This window comes from Gracilinanus agilis, chromosome 6 (genome assembly GCF_016433145.1).
Source record: "Gracilinanus agilis isolate LMUSP501 chromosome 6, AgileGrace, whole genome shotgun sequence".
Classification (NCBI taxonomy): domain Eukaryota; kingdom Metazoa; phylum Chordata; class Mammalia; order Didelphimorphia; family Didelphidae; genus Gracilinanus; species Gracilinanus agilis.
In genome coordinates this window covers 19124138-19146458 of record NC_058135.1, presented here as the reverse complement: position 1 = coordinate 19146458, position 22321 = coordinate 19124138, and the positions used below count along the sequence as shown (strand labels likewise).

Below are 22321 nucleotides of genomic sequence, written 5' to 3'. Positions count from 1 at the left end.
AGAAACTAATGGTTTCATGTATCGTTCTCATTTCTGTTCTACTTTGCATTTAGAAATGTACATTTTGTTTAGTGTTTGTGAAGTTCAGAATAACAAAAAATAAAATTGATTAAAGAAACACAAAACTGTCTACAGAGTCCCAAGGAAAGAGTTTGTCATTTTGCTGAGATTGCTGTATTCTGAGTCTGCATTTATGACTCAACAGCTTAGGGTAAATGAACTCAAGTCATATGGTTAATGTTGGGCTACTTAAATATTTATAAAAGTTATTAATAAAATCAGAATCATAAGTTTCTCTCCCATTTACAGTTCAGTGTTGCCAGGATACAACTCCCAGCTATTTTAGACAAGAATTACCTAGTTGTTATAGACTGGTCATAGGTTTTGTGTTTTGTTTTCCTTTAAAAGAAACCAAGAATTAAGAATAGTTTAAGAAGTAGATAAACTATATAGGACAGCCATGCCAACTGAAGGTACAGGGAAAGGGAAGGAGAATTGAAACTTCACTATCTTGTCTGATTTTGTGAACTGACAGTGGTAGATCCCAGCCATACTCATAGTTTTTGCTGTTAAACAGAAGCTGTAACTCTTGGAGCCATGCTGCATCTTCCTGCTCTGACTTCTCTCATGTCAACATTGTCATGGGCCTCACTTTCTCCAACTGCCATTGTGCTGTTTGTCCCTTTCCAAGTCCCCCTGGAATCTCAAACTCAGATTCCCAATAGGAGAGGCAAGAAGGGGACTTACTTTGACTGGGAACTACAATTCCCAGCAGTCATTGGTGTCAGGTCTCAGAGCTTTTCCCTACATGGAGGGAAAACTGATCTTGAATACCCAGTTAAATTGGCAAAATCATTTTCCCTTTCTCTGTGGGGTACAGTTTTTTGGCAAATGATCATTTCTGTTTTGGAGCTCCATTGCTTCTTTTAGCTAATTTTTTTCTTTCATTTTTGTTCTAGTACCTGATCATCAGCTTCCAGAAGGAAGAATTATCATGGAGGTGGTGTCAGCTGAGGTGAACAGCTTACTTCCAGAGGAGATCATGGACACTGGTATAACTTTAGTGGAAGATGATAGTATTGAGGCTGTTATTGTTTCATCCCCAATGGGAGATTCAATTCCCATGGAAACAGACCTGCAAGAAATTGTCAGCATAAATTCATCTAGTGATTCTGCAAGCACAGCCATGTCTATTACCACAGAACCAGTCACAGTGTCTAGTAACCACACTAACAAAGTTGTTGGGAATACTTTAGTTGCAAAAACGGATTTGAATACTGTAAAAACAGCCTTTCCAAGTGGCCTTCAAAAACTTGGTGCCCAGACACCTGTGACTATATCAGCCAATCAGATTATTTTAAACAGAGGATCTCAGACATCTGATCTTAAACTTGGCAATCAAACAATTAAACCAGATGGACAGAAGTTAATTGTAACAACTTTGGGCAAGTCAGGCCCACCAATTGTTTTAGCACTACCCAATAACCAGCTGCCCCAGACTCAGAAAGCCACATCTCAGACACAGTCTGGAGACTCTAAAGTGCAATCTCAGCAAATTAAAGTAGTTACTATTGGAGGAAGGCCAGAGGTGAAACCTGTCATTGGTGTTTCAGCACTGACACCTGGAAGTCAACTGATTAATCCTACAGCTCAGCCTTCTGTGTTGCAGACTCAACAACTAAAAACAGTGCAGGTAAAAAAAAGGTTTGTCACTTAAAAATGCATGTGCGTAAAACATTGATCAGTACTAGGTATGTATTTAGGGTGGTTTATATCCAGATTCTTAACAGATCACTTTTCAATGTTGCTTTTAGTGTGTATACATTCAAATAATGCTCTCTCTCATATATGAAGATTTTCAGCTTATAAATTTAACTAAAGAACTATTTGGGTTGAATTTCATTTTGAATATTTAAGAATGTATTTGGTGTATGTGTGTACTTTTAGCCTGTGGGTTTGTCTTAGTGGAAATTTTTTATGCATGAGAAGAAAGCACTCTTATCTAACCAGTTACCAAAGATACCTTTGCAGGAATGGAACAACATTTTGTATTCAGACAAACTCTTCCATGCCAAAAGATCACCAGATCTCTGTCCCTTAACTATGGATCACTAGGAACCTTAGCTTTGGAGATCCACTGGCATGGCACCTTTTTTGCTGTGTCACTGGTGGGACACTAAGATGGAAGGTAATCTATGTAAGGTGAATAGCTCCTAAGACTTTTCTTTCTCTTTGGTAAGTTGCTCCTACCACTGTCCTGGGGTCATCCATCTTAGGTTTTGTTGTTATCCATTCACATTCACACCCCCTCTCATCTCTGAAGCCTTGGCCACTAAAACCCCTTCCAATGTAATCTTCCAAGTAGGACAGAAAGCAGAAGCTGGAAATGAGGCATAGAGAAAGCTCAAGAACATTGTATGGCCTGGCTGATAGATAATAGGGGTTCTTTTGGGTGATGTTTTCTACCCAGAACCTCATTCTCTTGAATCACTATGATGGTGTTATTATTAGACTGTCTTCTTATCTTGTTTCATAGAGATACTACTATAGTATGTCCCTATTTACTCTTTAATTAACACCTGTAAAGAAACTTCCAAATTGGAGGTAAGCCAAAACATTTAGACCTATGGAAAATTTCAGCCACAGTAATAAAATAATTATCAAAGCTCATATTTACATAGATCTTTAAGATTTGTAAAGTGTTTTACTTAAACTATCTCATTTGATCCTCATAGGAACCTTGTGAGGTTGGTACTATTATCCCATTTTACAGATGAGGAAACTGAGGCTGAGAGAGGTTCAGTGACTACACAGCTAGTAAGTGTCTGAGGCAAGATTTGAACTCAGGTCTTTCTGACCCTGTATCACTTAAGCTGCCCTTATGTCGCTAAGCCCATGTTTTTTATTTTATCCCTTTCCTTTTTCAGGTATACAAAATATTGACCATTTCACACAATTCCTAGTTATCTGGTTTCTCCTAGCAACCTAAAGCTGTTTTCTAGGGTAGGGCAGAAGCCCAATGGCTTTTGGTTAGTGGGCTAGGGAGAGGGGAAAGTAACTGAGTGTGGAATGTGACATTCTCAAGGTTTGGTTATACCCAGACCCAGAGACAGCCCCCTACATTGCTGTTTTTGTATGCAGGATATAAAATGTAGAATGACTAGAGCTGTCTGGAGCAATTTAGAGTTCGGTAGTCCTACAGATAATATCATAGGACCTCTGAAGTAACTGTTGGATGATAATCACTGTGATTATCTTTAAGAAAAAATTGAATTATGGACAATATAGGATAGTGGGGCAGAGAGCCGACTTGTACATTTATAGAGTACCTTAAAGTTTGAAAAGTGCTTTACATTAAATTATTTCATTTGGATCTCATCAAAACATCCCAAGTTATAGCCATTCCAGACATTATTTGCATGTTATGGATAAGGAAACTGAAGCCCTCTACCCCCTTATTTGTTCCAGCCGGTGAGGAAAAGATAACCCTTCTCATTAAGACCAAACCCTTTTCTCTTTATGCCCTTGACTCCATCCCCTCCTAGCTCCCTGGAACCCAAGACCTGAGTTCAAGTTCTTCCTCTGACACATATTGATGATGTGATCTCAGGCAAGTTGCTGAGTGTCTCAGTGCCCTAGACAACTCTCCAAAGAATTGCATTGGTAGAAGGAATTTACTCATTTGGAATTACGCTAGTGAATCATTGGTCTAGACTCATTTTTTAAATTATTTATGAAGAAAGGGAAATTTGTTTTAACCAATTACATGTAATATCAAATTTCTACACAACTTTTCCCAAAATATATGATTGACCTTAATCTCCCTCCCTCCTTTCCTTTCCCTCTTCTGGTACAGGCAGGCGATTTAGTCTGGGTTATATGTGTATTATCATGCAAACATTTCCATATTGTTCACTTTTGTTAGTAATCTTATAAAACTAAGACCCTAAAACATAGACCCAAATGAACAAGTGAAAAATCGTATGCAGATGAAAATCTGCTTTCTGACTCTAGCAATTCTTTTTTTGGAGGTGGATAGCATTATTTGCCATAAGTCCCTCAGAATTGTCCTGGGTCATTATGTTGCTAGCTAAGTATATTAAATTGGATCATTCCACAATATTGTGATTGTGTATGTTTTCCTAGTTCTGCTTATTTCATTCTAGCAGATTTTTTAAAACTATTCAAATATTTGGGCAATTTTCACAAAAAACAATTATTGAAATACTTGTATCCTTCAGTTATTTGTAACATTCACTTATCCAAAGGATCACATTCCAGATCAATAACTTTTCAAGATGCAGAAAGAACATATTAAATGATTTATTTATTATTAATAATAACAGATGTTTGCCTAGCACTTTGTGGTTTCCATAATCTCATGTGAACCTCTTATGATTTTATTCCCACTCTTTTCTTGTAAGTGCTCTTTTTCCAACCTGAAAGTTAGTTTTATGAACTCTATTGGACCCAGAGCTGTGAACACCCTTCATTTTTAATTTGGCTACCTCTTCTCCAGATTTTCTTTTTTTTTTTTAAACCCTTAACTTCTGTGTATTGGCTCCTAGGCAGAAGAGTGGTAAGGGTGGGCAATGGGGGTCAAGTGACTTACTAACCAGGGTCACACAGCTGGGAAGTGTCTTGAGGCCGGATTTGAACCTAGGACCTCCCGTCTCTAGGCCTGACTCTCAATCCACTGATCCAGATTTTCTTATTGGTGCTTTTGTTCCATTTTTGCATTATAAAACTTAAGATCTTTTGTTTAGCAGTCTTCAACTATAGAGGAAAGATGAGATTTTACATTTGTTCATGAACTTTTTAAATTTTGGGAATACCTTACTTGTTTAAATTAAGTTTTGTTGATACTTTTTTTTGTATCAAGGTAATTTCTGGAAATTTTTTACTCTTCCCTAATAATTGACCATTTCCTTATATCATATAAAAAGAGAAATTTCCAACATAATCACCCTGTCTAACAGTGTATTCAAGTAGTTTGCCCCAGTAGTCCCTGTACCTCTCTAATGAGAGGAAGGAGGTATAACAGCTTGATTTTTTAAAAGATCTCCTGATTTGAAAGTATTTGTGTTACAGAAGAAAAGCAACTGCTTGAACACATGGGTTGAGGCAGACATGATTGGGGGTGTAGACTCGAAACTAACACTCCAATGCAACTATCAACAATTTGGAAATAGGCCCTGAACAAGGACACATGTTACAACCAGTGGAAATGTGCATCAGCTATGGGGGGGGAGCTCGGGGAGTGAAGGGGAAAGTAAGAGCATGAATTATGTAACCATGTTAACTTTTCTAAAAAATAAAAATTATTAAATTGGGGAAAAAAGAAAGTAGTTGTGTTAGCAAACACTACAAATAGGTTAGAGTTATGGAAAGTATCGTGAAGACCTAAGTATTAGTTATATCAAGAAAGGTAAATTATTTATTATTAATTTTTAAAGAGCTTCAGTATCTGATACCATTTTCATACATGAAATCCATTAATATTCAGCAGGCCAGTACAATTCTTACCAATTTTGAAATTTCACGTGTTTAAAAGCAAACAAAGACTACTTTTCATTTCTTGCTACTACCATTAACCTGGCATTTACTTGGAGAATTTGCTTAAATCCAATTATGAATCTCTAAATTGTTTATTACATCAGTCACATTGTTATATTTCATGCTACATTTTCTGTTTTCTGTGGTCCCCCCAAAATGGGATTTTGCATTTATAATACAAAATATATTTCATTGCAGTGGTTCAGTTTGGAATTTGAGCCTCCCAAACAGGAAATTTGATCTATGTAGGGTCTAGTATATTGCTGTTTAATTTTTCTCATGGTGCTTATTGTCATGTCAAAAAAAATTTTTTTTTTCTGTTAGCTATACTTATCCACTCTATTACAGGAAGTAGTTTTTCTTAAAAATTAAAATAATTCCTTGATATATATTTACATTATACTTTTGTAAGCCTAAGTTTTCATATGTTTATTTATTTTTTTTTATGGCCTTTACCTTCTGTCTTAAAATCATTACTATGTATTCTGGCAGAAGAGTGTTAAGTACTAGGCAGTAGTGGTCAAGTGACTTGGCCAGGGTCACACAGCCAGAAAGTTTCTGAGGTCAAATTTTTTTTTTAAACCCTTAACTTCTGTGTATTGGCTCCTTGGTGGAAAGCTGGTAAGGGTGGGCAATGGGGGTCAAGTGACTTGCCCAGGGTCACACAGCTGGGAAGTGTCTGAGGTCAGATTTGAACCTAGGACCTCCTGTCTCTAGGCCTGACTCTCAACCCACTGAGCTACCCAGATGCCTCCTCTGAAGTCAAATTTGACTCTATCCCTGACTCTTTATCTACTGAGCCACCTAGCTGCCTCCCTGAATAATTATTTAAAACTGACTTCACTATTGATTAAAAATAGCATTTTTAGGAGTAATGGCACTAGTTTCTTTCTCTAAAGTGACTCCTGGTTCTATCTTATTTTTTCCTTTTAACATTTCACTTCATTTTTGGGGGGGGGAAAGCCAAATGGGTATTTTACTTTTTGTTAAACATGTTGTTAATCTCCTGGTGATTGAACATAAATGTATTTATTCCAGGAATTTTAAAGATCATCCTAGAGGACAATGCAAAGAGCTATGCAAATCAGTTGGGGAATTTTTAAGGATGTGACTATTTTAGTGATTGAAATTTATTAAATCAGATTTTTGTTTTCTGTTGTTAATGTTTGTGTTTTTTGCTAAGTAAATGGTTTTTATTGTTTGCTAGATCTCTCTGTAATGCTAAGTAAATGAGTGGTATATTGCCATCTACACAGTTATTTATACATTTCAGATTGCTAAGAAGATGAGAACACCAACTTCTGGTCCAGTGATCACCAAGTTAATCTTTGCAAAACCAATTAATAGTAAAGCAGTTACAGGACAGACAACTCAAGTATCACCAGTCATTGCAGGTTGTATTTATTTATTGTTTCTTAAGCTATATTTTTGTCTTCATCTTGTATGGATTTACAGGAAACCATTCTGCATTCTTTAGGAAAGGCAGCTGACATTAGCTTCACAGTTGATTCTTAAGGAGTTATGATTGTGTCGCATATCACAGAATAACATGGCTTAGCTGTGCAAAACTAGCTTGTTACCTAGTCTTCTAAATCATAATTAGATTCCTCAAACAAAAATAAGAGAAACATTAGCAAATACCCACCTCATAGGGTTGGATTCATTTAAAAGAAAAAATCATGGTCCTGCCCCTGGAGATGGTGAAGCATAATGCTTATGTAATAACATAAATGCTATGTGGTTGGGCTTGGGAACAGAGTATTTCAATTAAAAATTAAAGATTTTTGCTTTGTCTGAACTTTTTCCTTAATTTTATTTGCTGCACCTTCTTTAGAGTTCATATCTCAAAAACTGCACATAAAAACTATTGCTAACTTCATTTTTGGAAGTATGCCTTATTTTCGTACAATTCAGATTGCATTCCAATGAAGTCTCCATATTTTTTTAGACTAGAAAATTTTCATTTTGCATGTTGCTCCACAGCAAATTGCCATCAGCTGTCTTCCTAGATGTAAAGAAGGTTTGTTTTTTCTTTAGCTAACAGGATTACTTTTAGCAATGCAGATTTTATATTTAGTACTTGGCAATGAAACAAACTGCTCTTGAAAATCATTAGAGGTCCTTCTAGTTCTGATTTTCCAATAGTCTTGTTCTTGCCTTGGTTATTACAGTAGGAGTTATACATGAGTTTTTACTTGACAAGATATCAATGCATAATTTAATTTAGTGCTGAACCAATGATAATATCAGTAAATGTAACTTACTTTGTAGCTTTAAAAAATCATAGAAAAGGTATCAGGAATGTATTTAATGGGAATTATCCTGGTGCATAAACTCAAGGCCTAATAATGGAAAGAATAGAATATGAGAGTTAGAAGGGATCTCATTGGCCTTCTAATCTAATCCATGCATGAAAGAAATCTCCACTATGATATATCTGTTTCTTTTTGAAGTCTTCCAAAGAGGCAGATGAGTGACAGTGGATGGAGTGCTAAAGTGAGGAAGACCTGAATTCAAATCCTGCCATAGACTCTTAGCTACAGAATTATGGAGCCTCTTTCAGGCATTGTTTCCTATCTATAAAACAAAGATCACAAGATCTTTTTACAAGGTTGTTGTGAGAATCAAATGAGAAAATCATTATCATTGTTGCTATTATTATATACATATCATCATTACTGATAATATTATTGTCATTATCAAAAATAATAAAGAGAGACCTGACTTTGCTGAGGAAACCCATTCCAATTTTTGATGAATTGAATTGTTAAGAAGTTTTCCTGATATTAATCCTGAACTGGCCTTTTTGCAGTTTCCTTCCACCCTATCCCTGTTTCTGCCCTCTGGGCCCCACTCTTTCATATTTAGTTCTTTCTTTTGGGGTCAGTTATCATGTCTTCCCTGAGCCCTCTCTTCTTCAGGCTAAAAATGCCCCATTTCCTTCAACTGATCTTTGTACAACACATAACTGAGGCCCTTTGCCCTTTGGATGGCCTTCCATTGATCACCACTTTTTTATCCTTAAGTTTTCAGCAACCCAAATAAGTGTTCAAGTCAAAATGTGAAAAAAATATGCTGTCTGTTTTTCAATTCATGGACTATATAAAAAAATGGAGAGGAAGATGACTTTTTGGAAAAACTGTGTACTTTGGCTTTGTAACCCTGATCAAAGTGCCATTTTCTCCTCCTTACTCTTTTTTCTCCTTCCCATTAACTATATCTGTGAATAAAACAAGATGAAACTAAAAAAAAAAAAAAAAAGCAACTAATCCACCAGATTATGGCATCTTAGATTTGAAGTTGAAAGAGTGGTTTGTTAACACAGAAAAAAAAATTCACTATTAGACTGGCTTAATATGCATTTAAAAAACAAACTTTGGGACAATCCCAGTGGAATTATTATCGAAGAAAGAAATATTTGCAAGTGTTAATGCAAAACAAAATTGACCTCTGGCGTTACAAATGACAAAAATGTAATGGCAACTTGTTTCCTTTTTTTTTTTTTTTTTTTTTAATCCTTACCATCTGTCTTAGAATTGATACTAAGTATAGGTTCCAAGGCAGAACAGTGGTAAAGGCTACATAACTGGGGTTGAGTGACTTGCTTAGGGTTACACAGCTAGGCAGTATCTGAGGTCATATTTGAATCCAGGACTTCTCGTTTCTAGGTCTGGCTCTTTATCCACTGGAACCAGCTAGCTGCCCTGCAAGCTTGTTTTCAATGGCCACAATAAGAATTCATCAAATGAAATTCTGGGTCTCCCTACTCACAGGGATAAAATTTTTGGTTTTTTAGTTTGTTGGGCAGCTCCTTAAATACCCAGATCCTGATTTTCTCCCTGCACATCTATCTGAAACTTTCATTTCTTACATGGTTATTATTCACTTCTACAGATTTGGGGTTAAATGTGGTAAATAAAAGTCATCAACTTATTGTTTGATTATCCCCTACTTGAGTTCATTCCCTTTGTCCATAGAACAGGTTCTCCATGTTAAAATAATGCAAATATGGTGAGTTTTCAGGGGATGTGCTACAGAATACTTCAGGAAGGTTCACACTACTATTTGACCTTCTTTTCCTTTACAGGGAGGGTTCTATCGCAGTCTACCCCTGGGACTCCCCCAAAGACCATAACAATATCTGAAAGTGGGGTTATTGGATCAACTCTCAATTCTACAACACAGACACCAAACAAAATAGCCATCTCTCCTCTGAAATCTCCCAATAAGGTAAAAAGATTTTTTTGGTGCATTTTCTAGTTCTAGATGTTGTAATAAATGTCATAAGGTTTGTTGTAGTGTCATCTTTTCTCATCTGTAAAATAGGAATAATAATGCTTGCACATCATAGAGCTATTGAGACAATAGCTTAGTAAACTAAAATTCAACTTAATGTGTAGTAGTCATGACCATTAATTGAAATAAATAATATTTGTTGATCTGGGGCTCCAAAAGGAAGCAATACCTTCTCAATAATAGCCCAAGTCACACCTGCAGCTGTCCTGTGTTTGACTCAGTCAGCTCCCTCCTTGCAGGGAAGGTGTTGAGGTCATTGCAGTCTTGCTCTTCTGCCCACCATGAAGCTGTGTTGGTCTGCATTTGTGGAGAGCAATGGCAGGTCCTTTCAGGGTGGATGCCATTGTTCACCTTCTTTATAGGTACAGTGGTTGTGCTCTTTAGACACTGAAACACCTCCATTTCTGTCCCTGACAACCCTTAGTTAGCAGGATGATGCGTTGACTTCATTCCCTAATAGTTTAGGTGGGTCATGTGCACATCAGGGTCCAGCAAGGTCTTCAGGAGTGATCAAGCAACAATATCTGCTGATGTCTGTGATCGGTACAGTGCTGGGCCCTTTCTCAAGGGCATCTGTGACTCCCACAGTGGATAGATCCAATCAGGCTTTGTTGGTGTTTTTTTATACGTCTTATCTCTCTCTGTGAACTTCAGTCAACCACCAATTTTGTGCATGCTCGATCCCTGACCATATGGTGAGTTTGTCTGTACTTGTCCATGAGACGGAGGTGAAGATCGCCCTCTGTGCTTCCTTTTTTCTCACCAGTTTTATAGCATGAGGCTGAGGCCTCTGCATTGAGGGAGCTTTTCCTTGGCTCTCAGCAGGTTTGATGGCAATAACAGCTGTGGCTTTTGTGTCTCCATATTGTCAGGCAGAGCTGTCTGTAAACTAAGCCTTCCCTGCTTACTCCGGCATCAGGCCAATATCTGCAGGCACCCATTTGGCTATCAGGGGTAATGATGGACTCCCTGATTGTTGATTTTCTCTTGGTGGCATGGAAACCACCAAATCAAGCGAAGAGCCAGTTCTGGCAGGCATACCTTTGCCTCCCTGTTGAAAGTTCCATTTCTGTGTACTGATGAAGAACTGTGGTACCTACCCTATTATTTTTTTTTTAATTTCTTGGTATTTTTGCATTAATAGGCAAAGGAGATAATTATCTTTTTCTTTAACTAGACATCCCACGTTTTAACCACCAAATCGATAAAATCACTACATAGCCACACTTTTGACAATCTCCTTATTCTCCTTCTCATTAGTCCCCTCTAGAACAAAATATAAAATCATCTATTTAACTTTTAAAACCAATTTCAAGCCTCATTGAACATTACTCCATGTTTGTTCTGTACTTGTTTCTCCCATTAGAATGTAAGCCTATCATGAGTAGGGATCTTTTCACTCTGTACTTGTATTCCCAGTATCTATTACTTTGTCTAGTAGGTGCTTAATAATTCTCATTTATTGATTTTTTTGTTTCTACCCACCATTATGGCTCTGGTGCCCCAACCTCTGGTTAGAACCTCCTATGGCAGATCTTTGCAGAGATAATAGCCATGATGTTCCTTTAAAGAAGAATGAGACATGGGATCTCAACTGAAGAAGGCAGCTTTGTCCTAGATAAGGCATAAAAAGCACCAAAAAGGCATTTGTAGATCATGTAAATACAATAAAGGTCTACTTGGGCATAGCTCCCTGGCCTCTATACTCACCATTGAAGTGAGCCTGGTCACAAGTATGTATCAAGTCTAGAGGATAAACTTCTCATTCTTCATGCTGACTTTTATACTTAGGTGATCAGGAAGCTGCATCAAGGGAATGAGTCACCCTTAGACTTCCAGTGTGTCTTCTTGCCTTATGTATCCTATGCTTATCCCTTGAGTTGCCTCTGAAACTCAGGATTGATTCTTTTTATTTTTTAACATTCATTTAAAAAAATTGAATTAAAATTCTTTCCCTCCCTCCCACCCATCAAGAAGGCAAATAATATATCAATTATACTTATGAAGTTCTCAGTTATAATGCCAATAGCTAGTATTTACATGCTAGCTATTTGAAGTTTGAAAAGTACTTTGAATGTTATCTCCTTTGGCATCTTCACAATAAAACAATCCCTGTCTAGGTGAGATTGGTGCTATTATCATGCCCATTTTACAGATCAGGAAATTGAGACAGAGAAGTTAAGTGGTTTGTCCAGAGTCACACAGCTACTAGATGTGTAAAGCTGGAATTGAATTTAGATCTTTCTGATTTTTGAGTCCAGTGCTTTATTCACTTTGCCACTTAATTGCCTCTTTAAGACCCAGATCATAGCCATGTGTCTCTAGTTGTCAAATATCCAAAACATTATAATCCCCCAGAGTTACCTTTCTGGTATGAGGTCTTTGGGTATATACAAGATTCCCAAAATCTCCACGTGACTTTTCCCTTAGTCCGCCGTGATGACATTTAGCTCCGTTTCTGCTTCCTGATATTGGAGTATGTGCTAATTCAGGTTTGAGTTTAGAATGTAATGCGATGTTCCTTTCATCTAACAATGAACAGATGGAGGTTTACTTAGAAATAACTTAGAAAAGCTATAAAGGACACAGCATTGATAGATTTGGGCACAGCTTCCTTGCTCCATACTTGCCATGTAGATGCAAGGCCTCAAGGAGGAGCCCCTGATTTGTATTTAGTCCACACAGAAGGCATTCAAACCTTAGTTCCTATTCCAAATAAATTTTTATTGATATCTTTTGGTTTTTTTCCCAGTATCCCTTCTCTTGAGAGCCTTCTCATATAAGAATGTTTTATAAAGAAAAAAAGGAAGAAGAGAAAAATAGCCAAATCAATTAATACATTGAAAAAGTCAGACAATATATGCAATATTCCACACTTGAGGGCCTCCCAACCCTGCAAAGGAATAGAGGAAGACATCTTCTCATATTTCTTCTTTGAGGCCATGCTTATTCTTTGGAATTCTTTGTAGTGATTCTTGTTATAACTGTCATGTATATTGTTTTTCTTGAATCTTTGTACTTCATTCTGTATCAGTTCACATAAGTCCTTTTTGATTCTCTGTATTCATCATATTCATCATTTCCTATAGCACAGTAATTATATTAATGTACTATATGATTTGTTTAGCTCTACCCCATTTCATGGAGAACTACTTTGTTTCCAGTTCTTTGCTACCTCAAAACCATGACTATGAATATTTTGATCTATATGGGGACCTTCTTATCAGTGACCTCCTTGGAGTATATACTTAGTAGTGCAGTCTTTGGGTCAGAGGATGGTTATTATAGCCATTTTATTTGCATAGTTCCAAATATCCTTCCATAATAATTGTACTGTTTCACAGCTTACCAGTGTGTGAGGGTCTTGCCACAGTCTTCCAACATTCCATCTTTTCTCATCTTTGCCAATTTTGTGGGTGTGCAGTGAGACCTTAGGATTGTCTTAATTTTAATTTCTCTATTAGTAATTTGTAGCATTTTAAAAGATATATCATATCCTTCATATCCTTCAGCCAGTCACTTATTGTGGAATGGCTTTTACAAGCTCTCTCAACAAACCATTATCTGAGACATTTGAAATTTGATGTTTCTGTCCTTCTTTCAGTTTCTATTTTGCCTTACAATTAGCTCCTGAGTACTGTGAATAATGAATCTTGTGAATTGGTTACACTATTTGGATTCACATTATTTGGAGTTACAATTATATGTAAAACACAGTGATTGGTTCCAGCCCAATGGAAATATGCAGTGTAAGTTTAAATAATAGGACCCGGCTTTTCCATAATTTGTTCATCCATCCTCTAATTCAGGGGTCAGCAACCCATGGCTCTTGAGTCATATCTGGCTCCACCTCCCGACGGACCAGTCCAGGCAGTGCCCCAGGGGGCCCTTCAGCCCAGGCCCCATATTCCAGCACCATCCGTCTCCATCCTCCTCCTTCCGCAGGCATTTATGGCTATCACGGCCAAAAAGGTTGCCAACCGTTGCTCTAATTCATGGATGAATGCGATCCTTTTCTTCTTTCATCTTTTTGTGACCTACTAGTCATATAGTTAGGTCAAAGGGTACATTACAATATAATATCTTTAGGAACATAGTTCAAAAATGCTTCCTAGAAAAGCTGTACTAATTCACAGCTTTACCAAAAATGCACTGATATACCTATCTAATCTGCTGTACCTCTGTCATTTATTGTTTTCCCCTTTTGTCAGCTTTATTAAGCTGAGATGTGTTAGATACAACCTCCGACTTGTTTTAATTTACATTTCTCTGTTACTCATTCAGAGCATTTTTTTATATTGGCTATTGATAGATTGCATTTCTTTCTATGAAAACTGCCTGTTCATATTCTTTTACCATTTTGTCATTTGGGGAATGGTTCTTATTCTTATGAATTTTAATCTCTTTCTCATATGTATCTTGGAAACAACCTTTAACAGAAGTTTACTGCAAAGATTCTTCTCTTAGTTAACCTGCTTCTCTTCTTCTCCTAACTACATTCAATCTATACTCTCTTTTTTTAACCTCATTTATTTATAAGTATTTTTCCATGGTTACATGATTCATGTTCTTTCCCTCCCCCTTCTTGGAGCCAATAAGCAATTCCACAGGGTTATACAAATGTAATCACTGTTAGGAAGGAAATGACAGAGAGAGAAATTATTTTGCAGAAGTTGATCTGGTTGCATGCTAGGAACCTGATGACGAGAGATTCTAGATTCTGGAAAGAGAATCTGAAGGGACACCAACCAACTGAAGGGGCTTGCTTCCTGGTCCCTGAAGCTGAGCAGAGAGGAGGTAGCAGAGCTCTGTTAATCCTGCTGTTATCAAATTTACAGTGATTAAACCTTTGGACTTTCTGGGAAGTACCTTTCCTCACTAGAAGAGAAACATCAAGAAGATCTTTTATAATATCAAGCCTGATCTAATCAAGAGCCATTGTTGGTATGAGGGCTTGAGGCCAAGTTCAGGCCTGGCCCAGCTGGGTCATCAAGAGTTCATTCCTTGGTCATCTCAAAGACCTATTACATCTTGTGAAACCAACAAGGAGGATTAATTAGAGTCAGGGAGAGACAGAGAGGACTTGGGGAATTTAGCCAGACAGGAAAGGGCTTAGGGAGCTTCAAGAAAAATGAAGGCTTTCCCATGTGGGAAACTTAGAGGGAATGGTAAGTGAGACTTCTTAGAGTTAGGGAAACCTTGTTCCTTAGTCCTCCCTTCCTAATAATTTTATTATTATTAAACTGTTTACCTTTATACTAACACTGCCTGGAGGCCTGATATCTCACTGGTTCCAGTAGGTAAGGCCTTACTTCGCTGAGGGACACTGAGGGATTGATATACCCTCAGTGTATCCTATTATTTCAGTAATTATAATATGTCATCACTCAATACCCATTTCCATATTATTCATTTTTGTAATAGAGTAATCTTTTAAAAACCAAAACCCCAAATCCTATACCCATGTAAACAAGTGATAAATCATATGTTTTTCTTCTGTGTTTCTACTCCCACGGTTCTTTCTCTCAATATAGATAGCATTATTTCTCATAAGTCCCCCAGGATTGTCCTGGATCATTGCATTGCTATTAGTAGCAAAGCTGATCATTCTACAGTGTTTCACTTTATGTGTACAATGTATTCTTGGTTCTGCTCATTTCCATATCAGTGCATGGAGGTCTTTCCAGTTCATATAGAAATCAAGTGGTTCATCATTCCTTATAGCACAATAGTATTCCACCACCATAATATACCATAATTTGTTCAGCCATTCCCCATTCGATGAATATCCTCTCATTTTCCAACTTTTTGCCACCACAAAGAGCATGGCTATCAATATTTTTGTGCTTTTTTTGTTTTTTTTTTGTGTTTTTCACTATTTTCTCTTTGGGATACAAATCCAGTAGTGGTATTGCTGGATCAAAGGGCATGCATTCATTTTTTTTTTCTTTTAAACAAATATGCTTAGTCAAGCAAAGCAAGGTTGTACCTTGGCTGTGTCCATTCCCCTCTCCATTAGGAGATATGGGTAGCATGTTTTCATCATGAGTCCTCTAGAATCCTGGTTGGTCATTGTGTTGATCAATGCTTTCTTTTTCCTCTTTTTATGTTGTTCCTGACTTCTCTGTTTGTAGTTTCCACATAGATCTGGATTTTTATCAGAAATTCTTGGGAGACCTCTAGTTCATTAAAAATTCATATTATCTCCTGTCCACCCCCGCTCCCTTAGCATTATGCTCAGTTTTGCTGGGTGAGTTATTCTTGGTTGTAAACCTAAATCCTTTGCCTTCTGAAATATCATAGTCCCAGCTCTCTCCCTTTTCTCTTCCTTTCTTTTTGAACAGGCTGATGATGATGTATATTATGCTAATGCTTGTGAAGGATAGAGTGGAATAAAGACCAACAGTGCAAATGTTAAGCCTCTGATTAATGATAACTGTGTTATGTTTATTGCGTAGGCAGTGAAGTCAGCTTTGCAGACCATCACTGTTGGAGGAGTGAGTACATCTCAGTTTAAGACTATTATTCCTCTGGCAACTGCCCCTAACGTTCAGCAGATACAAGTGCCTGGAAGCAAGTTTCATTATGTTCGACTTGTTACAGCTACAACGACAGCTACCACCAGTAGTTCAGCCCAGCCAACTAGTCAGAACCCCAGTGCAAACACTCAGCCTCTTCAGCAAGGTGAGTCCTTCTGTTGCCGCAGTGATGGCTTTAATGGTTTTAAAGTCATGTATGTCATCTTTTTCTTGCTAAAACTTAGTATCACTTTGTTGATGGAGTTGTGAAGTTGTTGATACTAGATAGCAGGAAAATATGACAGTTTATAATTGTTACTCAGTTGTTAGAACCTGGAAAGGCATTGGAACACTAGATGTTTTGTACTTATTACTATGTTTTCAGACTCTTTGTTGCCATTACCATAAAGGACCACTCTGTTTTGATTTTTGGTGACTTAGATTTGGATGGAGCCAACTTCCTATTTTAATATATGCCATTAAGCCCCTTGAATGTCTGAACTTTAGATCATCTTCAGCATCATTTAGTTTTGAATCAAATATCTCATAAAAGGCATTTAAATGATCAGGTTTTGTCATTTTTTTCCAGGTACAAAACCTGTCACCATTATGTGTCTGTTTCATCATGGAATTTGTGTGTGTAATTCTTCTCTTTCTCTGGGGTCGATGAAATAGGGAATTTTGTAATATTATTCTCTTAGCATAAGTAGCTTTTAAGCTAGGGGAAATTTTTCCTTATAAGGGCCATTTTCATGGACAGTTCCTTTAGATACTCTGAGGATCTGTTAAAAGCAATTGAAAATTTATAAACCATCCTTTAGGAAATATTGTGATGAAAGTAAGTAGAAATTAAATTTAGTTTGTACCTCTTGCAGTTGCTTTTTATTACATCAGTAAAAATCTGTGATTCCATCAGTCTGCATCACTCTTCTCTACCAGCACAGATAACATCCCTCTTTACCTTAGGACATAAGTCCTAGCAGCCTGGCCTGAAGCACATTACTTTCCTAGCAACTTGGCCTGAAGCACTATCAGCAGCTTGTCTATAATTGATTTTCTTCTTTAGTTACCTAGGGCACAGACAGAGATGTTAGAGGTCATATAGCCAATACCTGACTCTAAGACCAAGCTCTTTATATATTATCTTTTTTTGTTTGTTTGTTTTTAACCCTTAACTTCTGTGTATTGGCTCCTAGGTGGAAGAGTGGTAAGGGTGGGCAATGGGGTCAAATGACTTGCCTGGGTCACACAGCTGGGAAGTGTCTGAGGCTGGATTTGAACCTAGGACCTCTCCTCTCTAGGCCTGACTCTCAATCCACTGAGCTACCCAGCTGCCCCCTATGTATTATCTTTTAAGAGAAGTCAGAGGAAAAAAAAAGTTTTCATTTTTTTTTCTCAAAATTGAGTGCTTGAAGAAGAGAAGAAAAACAAAAGTATGAGAAAAATGAAGGAAGGAAATAAGTATTTATTAAGCTTCTACTAAGCACTTTCCAAATACTCTCTCATTTGGTCCTTAAAACTACCTTGGGAGGTAAGTACTATTATTAGATCCATTTTATAGTCTGGCAGACAGGGATTAAATAATTTGCCCAAGGTGAGACAGTTGATAAGGATCTGAGGCAGGATTTGAACTCAAAGTCTTCTGATTCCAGGCCCAGCACTCCATCTGCTATGTCACCTAGTTGCCTTATATGGGTAGTAGGGAAGACTTCTGTATCAATTGTTACTCATTCCTTCAAGCCTAGTCTTAGATTTTATTTAGGTCTCTGTTTCACTTTTCCATCTTTTGCCCCAAAAGCAGTGTTAGAAGCTTCACAGCATTATCAAAAGCTAAGTGACCACTCCATCCTTCCTGAAATTGACTGTAAAATATACAGTATACTTTTAAAGGCAAGAAAACTATGGTAAGACTTGGTGTCGGCTCTACAAAGCCAACTTTTCAAAATTCACATTGTGAATTTTTGAGTAGATTTACTTTGATAAGTCCTCTCTATTCATAAAGTTTTATAGACAAAGAGTGATGTACTGTTCTGCCTTTTACTTTAACAGTCAACAAGCATTTATTAAATATCTGTTAAGTGACAGGCACTTTGCTAAGTTCTATCTAACCATTATTCTCCCGTCTTACCACCTTATTCTTCCATCTTGCCTACCCCTGCCTCCTTCAAGCCCCAGATTCCTAGTTTCACTGCCTCAGAACAAACTGCATTTCCTTAAATGCCACTTCCCAAATCTTCATACCTATTCTTTTTTTTTTTTTTTTAAACCTTTGCTTTTCACCTTAGTATCAGTTCTAAGATAGAAGAGATGTAAGGGATAAGTAACTAGGGGATTGCCTGAGGGTAGATTTGGACTCAGGCTGGTGTTGTAATCCACTGTGCTATTTAGCTGCCCTTTTACCTATTCTTAACAATCCTATCCCTCCCAGGGCTACTTCTGCCTAATTTCCAGTCTTCCTTTTCACTGCGTCTCCTACCATCATCCTTGAGGAGTTCAACATTCACAATGACAACTCTTCTGACACCCCTGTCTCCTAGTTCCTTAATCTCTCCAACTTCAGTGACTGTTTTCTCCAACTGACTTTATTCACTGACCTGTTCCTGTTATAAATGTTAACATCTCTGATATTGTACCACTGCTGCTATTTAGAACCACTTTGAATTCTATCCTCTACCCCTTGACCTCCCAGCCTTCTGCCTTACTTTGTCATGAACATTAAATTTATTCTTCTCTCTTTTCATAACATAGAGTTCTTTGACCCATCTCTGTTCTCCCAGTCTGTTTTCCTCTCTCTGGTTTCACTTGGCTTCATACTCAAATTTGAATCCATTTTAATATTTCTTGGATAAATCTCCATGTACAATCCTTGTTCCTGCTTTAGGGCTGCTAAAAAATCTGTTAGAACAAAAAATCAGTCTCCAGACTTAACTGCAGATTGTCCTACTTCCTTGAGAAGATGGTTTTCTGCTATTTTTCCCCTTCCTCAAGATTTCTTAGCATCTTCCTCCTTCCCTCTGGTCACATAATAGTTCTTTACTGAAGTTAATTCCTCCAAATGCACCCTTGATCTCATTTCTTTACTGATCTCATGTCAAAACTTATGTTGTAGTGAAATTAGGGAAAGGGGAGGTGACAGGCAAAAGGCAGAGAGTAAAGATTCCAGAACTCTGGGTGAGTGACTGAGTTGGCAGTTGGTCCCTGGACTTTCATCTTGGAGGTACTAGCTATTCTTCTCTCTGAGTATCCTATCTCTGGGATCATCTGTCAAGACTTCACTGGCCGGGAAGAGGTTGAGTTTGGTGAGACACACTGGTGGACGGTGGTGTCAAGAGCCTTACTCCCTCTGCTTTGGATTAATTGCTGTGACCCTACTGGACTCCTGACAGACCCTTGAAGAACAACAGACGTGAGATCCCCAATCAGCCCAGTGAACCTGTTTTACCTTCCAGCTTTCCCTTACTTTTAAATACTATCAAAGGGGAAATTCTGGATAGGATAGAGTTAGGCAGCTGGGTAATTTAGAGATCAGTATAGAAAATCTGTTGGACCTTGGTGGGAGAGAATCCAGATCTGTCTTAGTTAGTTCATCCCAATCCTTTCCCTTACCTAACCCAGTTAATTAATAAACCCTTGTTGTTGTTATCTTGACAGTCTCTCCCTGAAATCCTTACCCAGATCAATAGGATTTAAGTTATTGGCCCAAGGTCTATTAAGAACCTAATATTTTTTCAGTTGGTTAGCCTGGAGGTTGAATCTAGGAAGATTTGGGATAAGGTTAAGATTTTCAGGGGGTGCTGTGGTTTATTTTAACTAGGTGGCAGTTAACCATCTGGCAAAGAATTCCATCTGTCACTCAGGACCTGCATTCAGGAGCAGCTTGCACCAAAGTTCCATTTTGCTCAGCAGGCAGCAGGGTGCTATCCAAAGTGCTGAAGTGGAACTTTTAACTGGATTGACACTGTGGAGTGCATTTATTTGTTTGTTTGTTTTCTTGGGAAACTTAATTAACTCAAAGTGGCTAATGATACCAACTATCCCACAATATATTATACTTTGTTAGCACATTACAATATCATGACAGGGGATACATTTAACACAGTTTTGTTGTTTTTCTACAATTGTCTGACATATTCCTTATGCTATATTTACATTGTTTCCAATGTTATGTTACATGCTTCTGAGTTATGATTGTCTAAAGCTAGTTATGGGATTAACAATTCAAACTATGTGTGCCTGTATGCCATTGTTGGGTTTGTATTTTTTGGTGTTGTATAAAATTAGATGTTTGGTTTTTTTGGGATTGTTGGTACACTGAAGGCTATATTTAAATGATTATGCAGGGATTCAGAATTAAAGCAGATGTTATTGTCAATGCAAGCAAAAATTGATACAATGGAATTATGCTTTCAAATGGAGATGATACCAAATCATTTTATTTTTTTTTTAATATTTTATTTTTTTGGAAAAATTTTCTATGGTTACATGATTCATGTTACCAAATCATTTTAATGGCTTTGGATTTAAGGAAAATGAGTTGGTAAAAGATCAAAATGAAGGAAAAGTTAAGAGACAGACTAGACTGGAAAGGGAATCAGCAGAATTAAATAGAAATCCAATAAACTATTTCCTCTCAGGAATATTTCCTTTATGTCAGCTGATGGAGTGTTGCACCTTAAGTCACACAAACAATTCTCCTCAGCAGAGGATGCCATCAAGCCTAGAACCCTTTCTTTCTTTGAACCTACAAAGGTAATCAAAGAATTTAAGAGAGCAGTAAAGATGTTTCCCCAAATTATGCCCTAGATTTTTTCTTACTGATGGAGGAATTGCTGACTAAGAGAAGAATGAGTTTATTAAGGAGACAAGGAATAGTCTACAGTTGACTCCATGGCTGGAGGATTACAAAGAATTAGACTTGAATTTCATTTATAATTACAGGATGTTAAAACAAGCTAGGAAGTCATTTATTGAGCTTCTGGAGAGGCATTCTCATCATCCTAATACCTGGTCAAAGTTTGAAAAGGAAAAGCAGACTCCTGATGAGACACCTGCAGGATTTTTAGATAGGATCACAGAGGCTGCTGAAATACACTTAGGTCTAGATGTGTTAGCTAATGAAACCATAGCCCACATTAAAAGAATCCTTGTAAACAATGCCTGAACAGCAGTAGAGAAAATTTTTTAGGGAATACTGTTCGGATTGGGAATTAATGTCTCTTGAAGAATTAAAAAGAAAAGCAGTTTATGTGTACATAGCAGACAAGGACAAGGTGAATGATGACAAAGATGCTATTATTGAGAATTTGAGAAAATAGCAAAAAGATGCAAACAATAGAGCAAAGGATGGAGAGATAAAAGAAGTAAAAGCTGTAGCTGCCCTTAAATCTGTGCACCTTAGGGAACAATATGTTGTTAGAGATAGATCAGGCCCCCAAAGATGTTTCCTACGCAACAAAATTGGTCATTTTGTACTTGAATGCAGGTATAGAGGACAGTTTTCTAGGCAGATCAATAGAAACAATAATTATAATAGAAACAATAACAATGGTTACAGACAAAAGAATAATAATTGGAATAATGGTAATAATTACAGACAGAATAATGTGAATAGGGGTCAGAATGTTTGTTGCCAAGGAACTCAAGCCCCTGATCTGAATACTATGCAGGAGTGGGTCAGATCGGGTGTAAGGCCTAAGTACAGCTAGGTAGTCAGTGGACAGAAAGGTGATCAGAACAAAGAGGAATGTTAATTATGAAGGTGTACCCAAAGTTCAAAAGTTTTTGCAAAATCAAAGGAAAATGGATTGGAAATTAATGGAATTGAGTGGGATAAGGATAAGGATAATGAATTTGTGAATAATGTGGTTTAAATAAATGTTAATGTAATTAGTGTTAATGATTGTGAGGAAAAAGAAAATTGTGATGTAAATATAGTTGAAAATTCTAATGAT

At 37.2% G+C, this 22321-nt stretch overlaps 1 protein-coding gene across 3 annotated transcripts in view; it reads left to right on the top strand.

The window, feature by feature from the left end:
* The first annotated feature begins 994 nt into the window (after nucleotides 1-994).
* The window catches only part of LIN54 (lin-54 DREAM MuvB core complex component), a 44398-nt gene continuing 23071 nt past the window's right edge, over nucleotides 995-22321 (top strand). Inside the window, exons 1-4 of one of the 3 annotated variants that reach the window (XM_044680295.1) lie at nucleotides 995-1015; nucleotides 6830-6950; nucleotides 9644-9786; nucleotides 16311-16536. In XM_044680295.1, the coding sequence (XP_044536230.1) occupies nucleotides 995-1015; nucleotides 6830-6950; nucleotides 9644-9786; nucleotides 16311-16536 (511 nt within the window). Of the gene's footprint in view, nucleotides 1694-6829; nucleotides 6951-9643; nucleotides 9787-16310; nucleotides 16537-22321 lie in introns of all 3 variants that reach the window. The other 2 variants (XM_044680293.1, XM_044680294.1) reach the window with 2 other exon arrangements.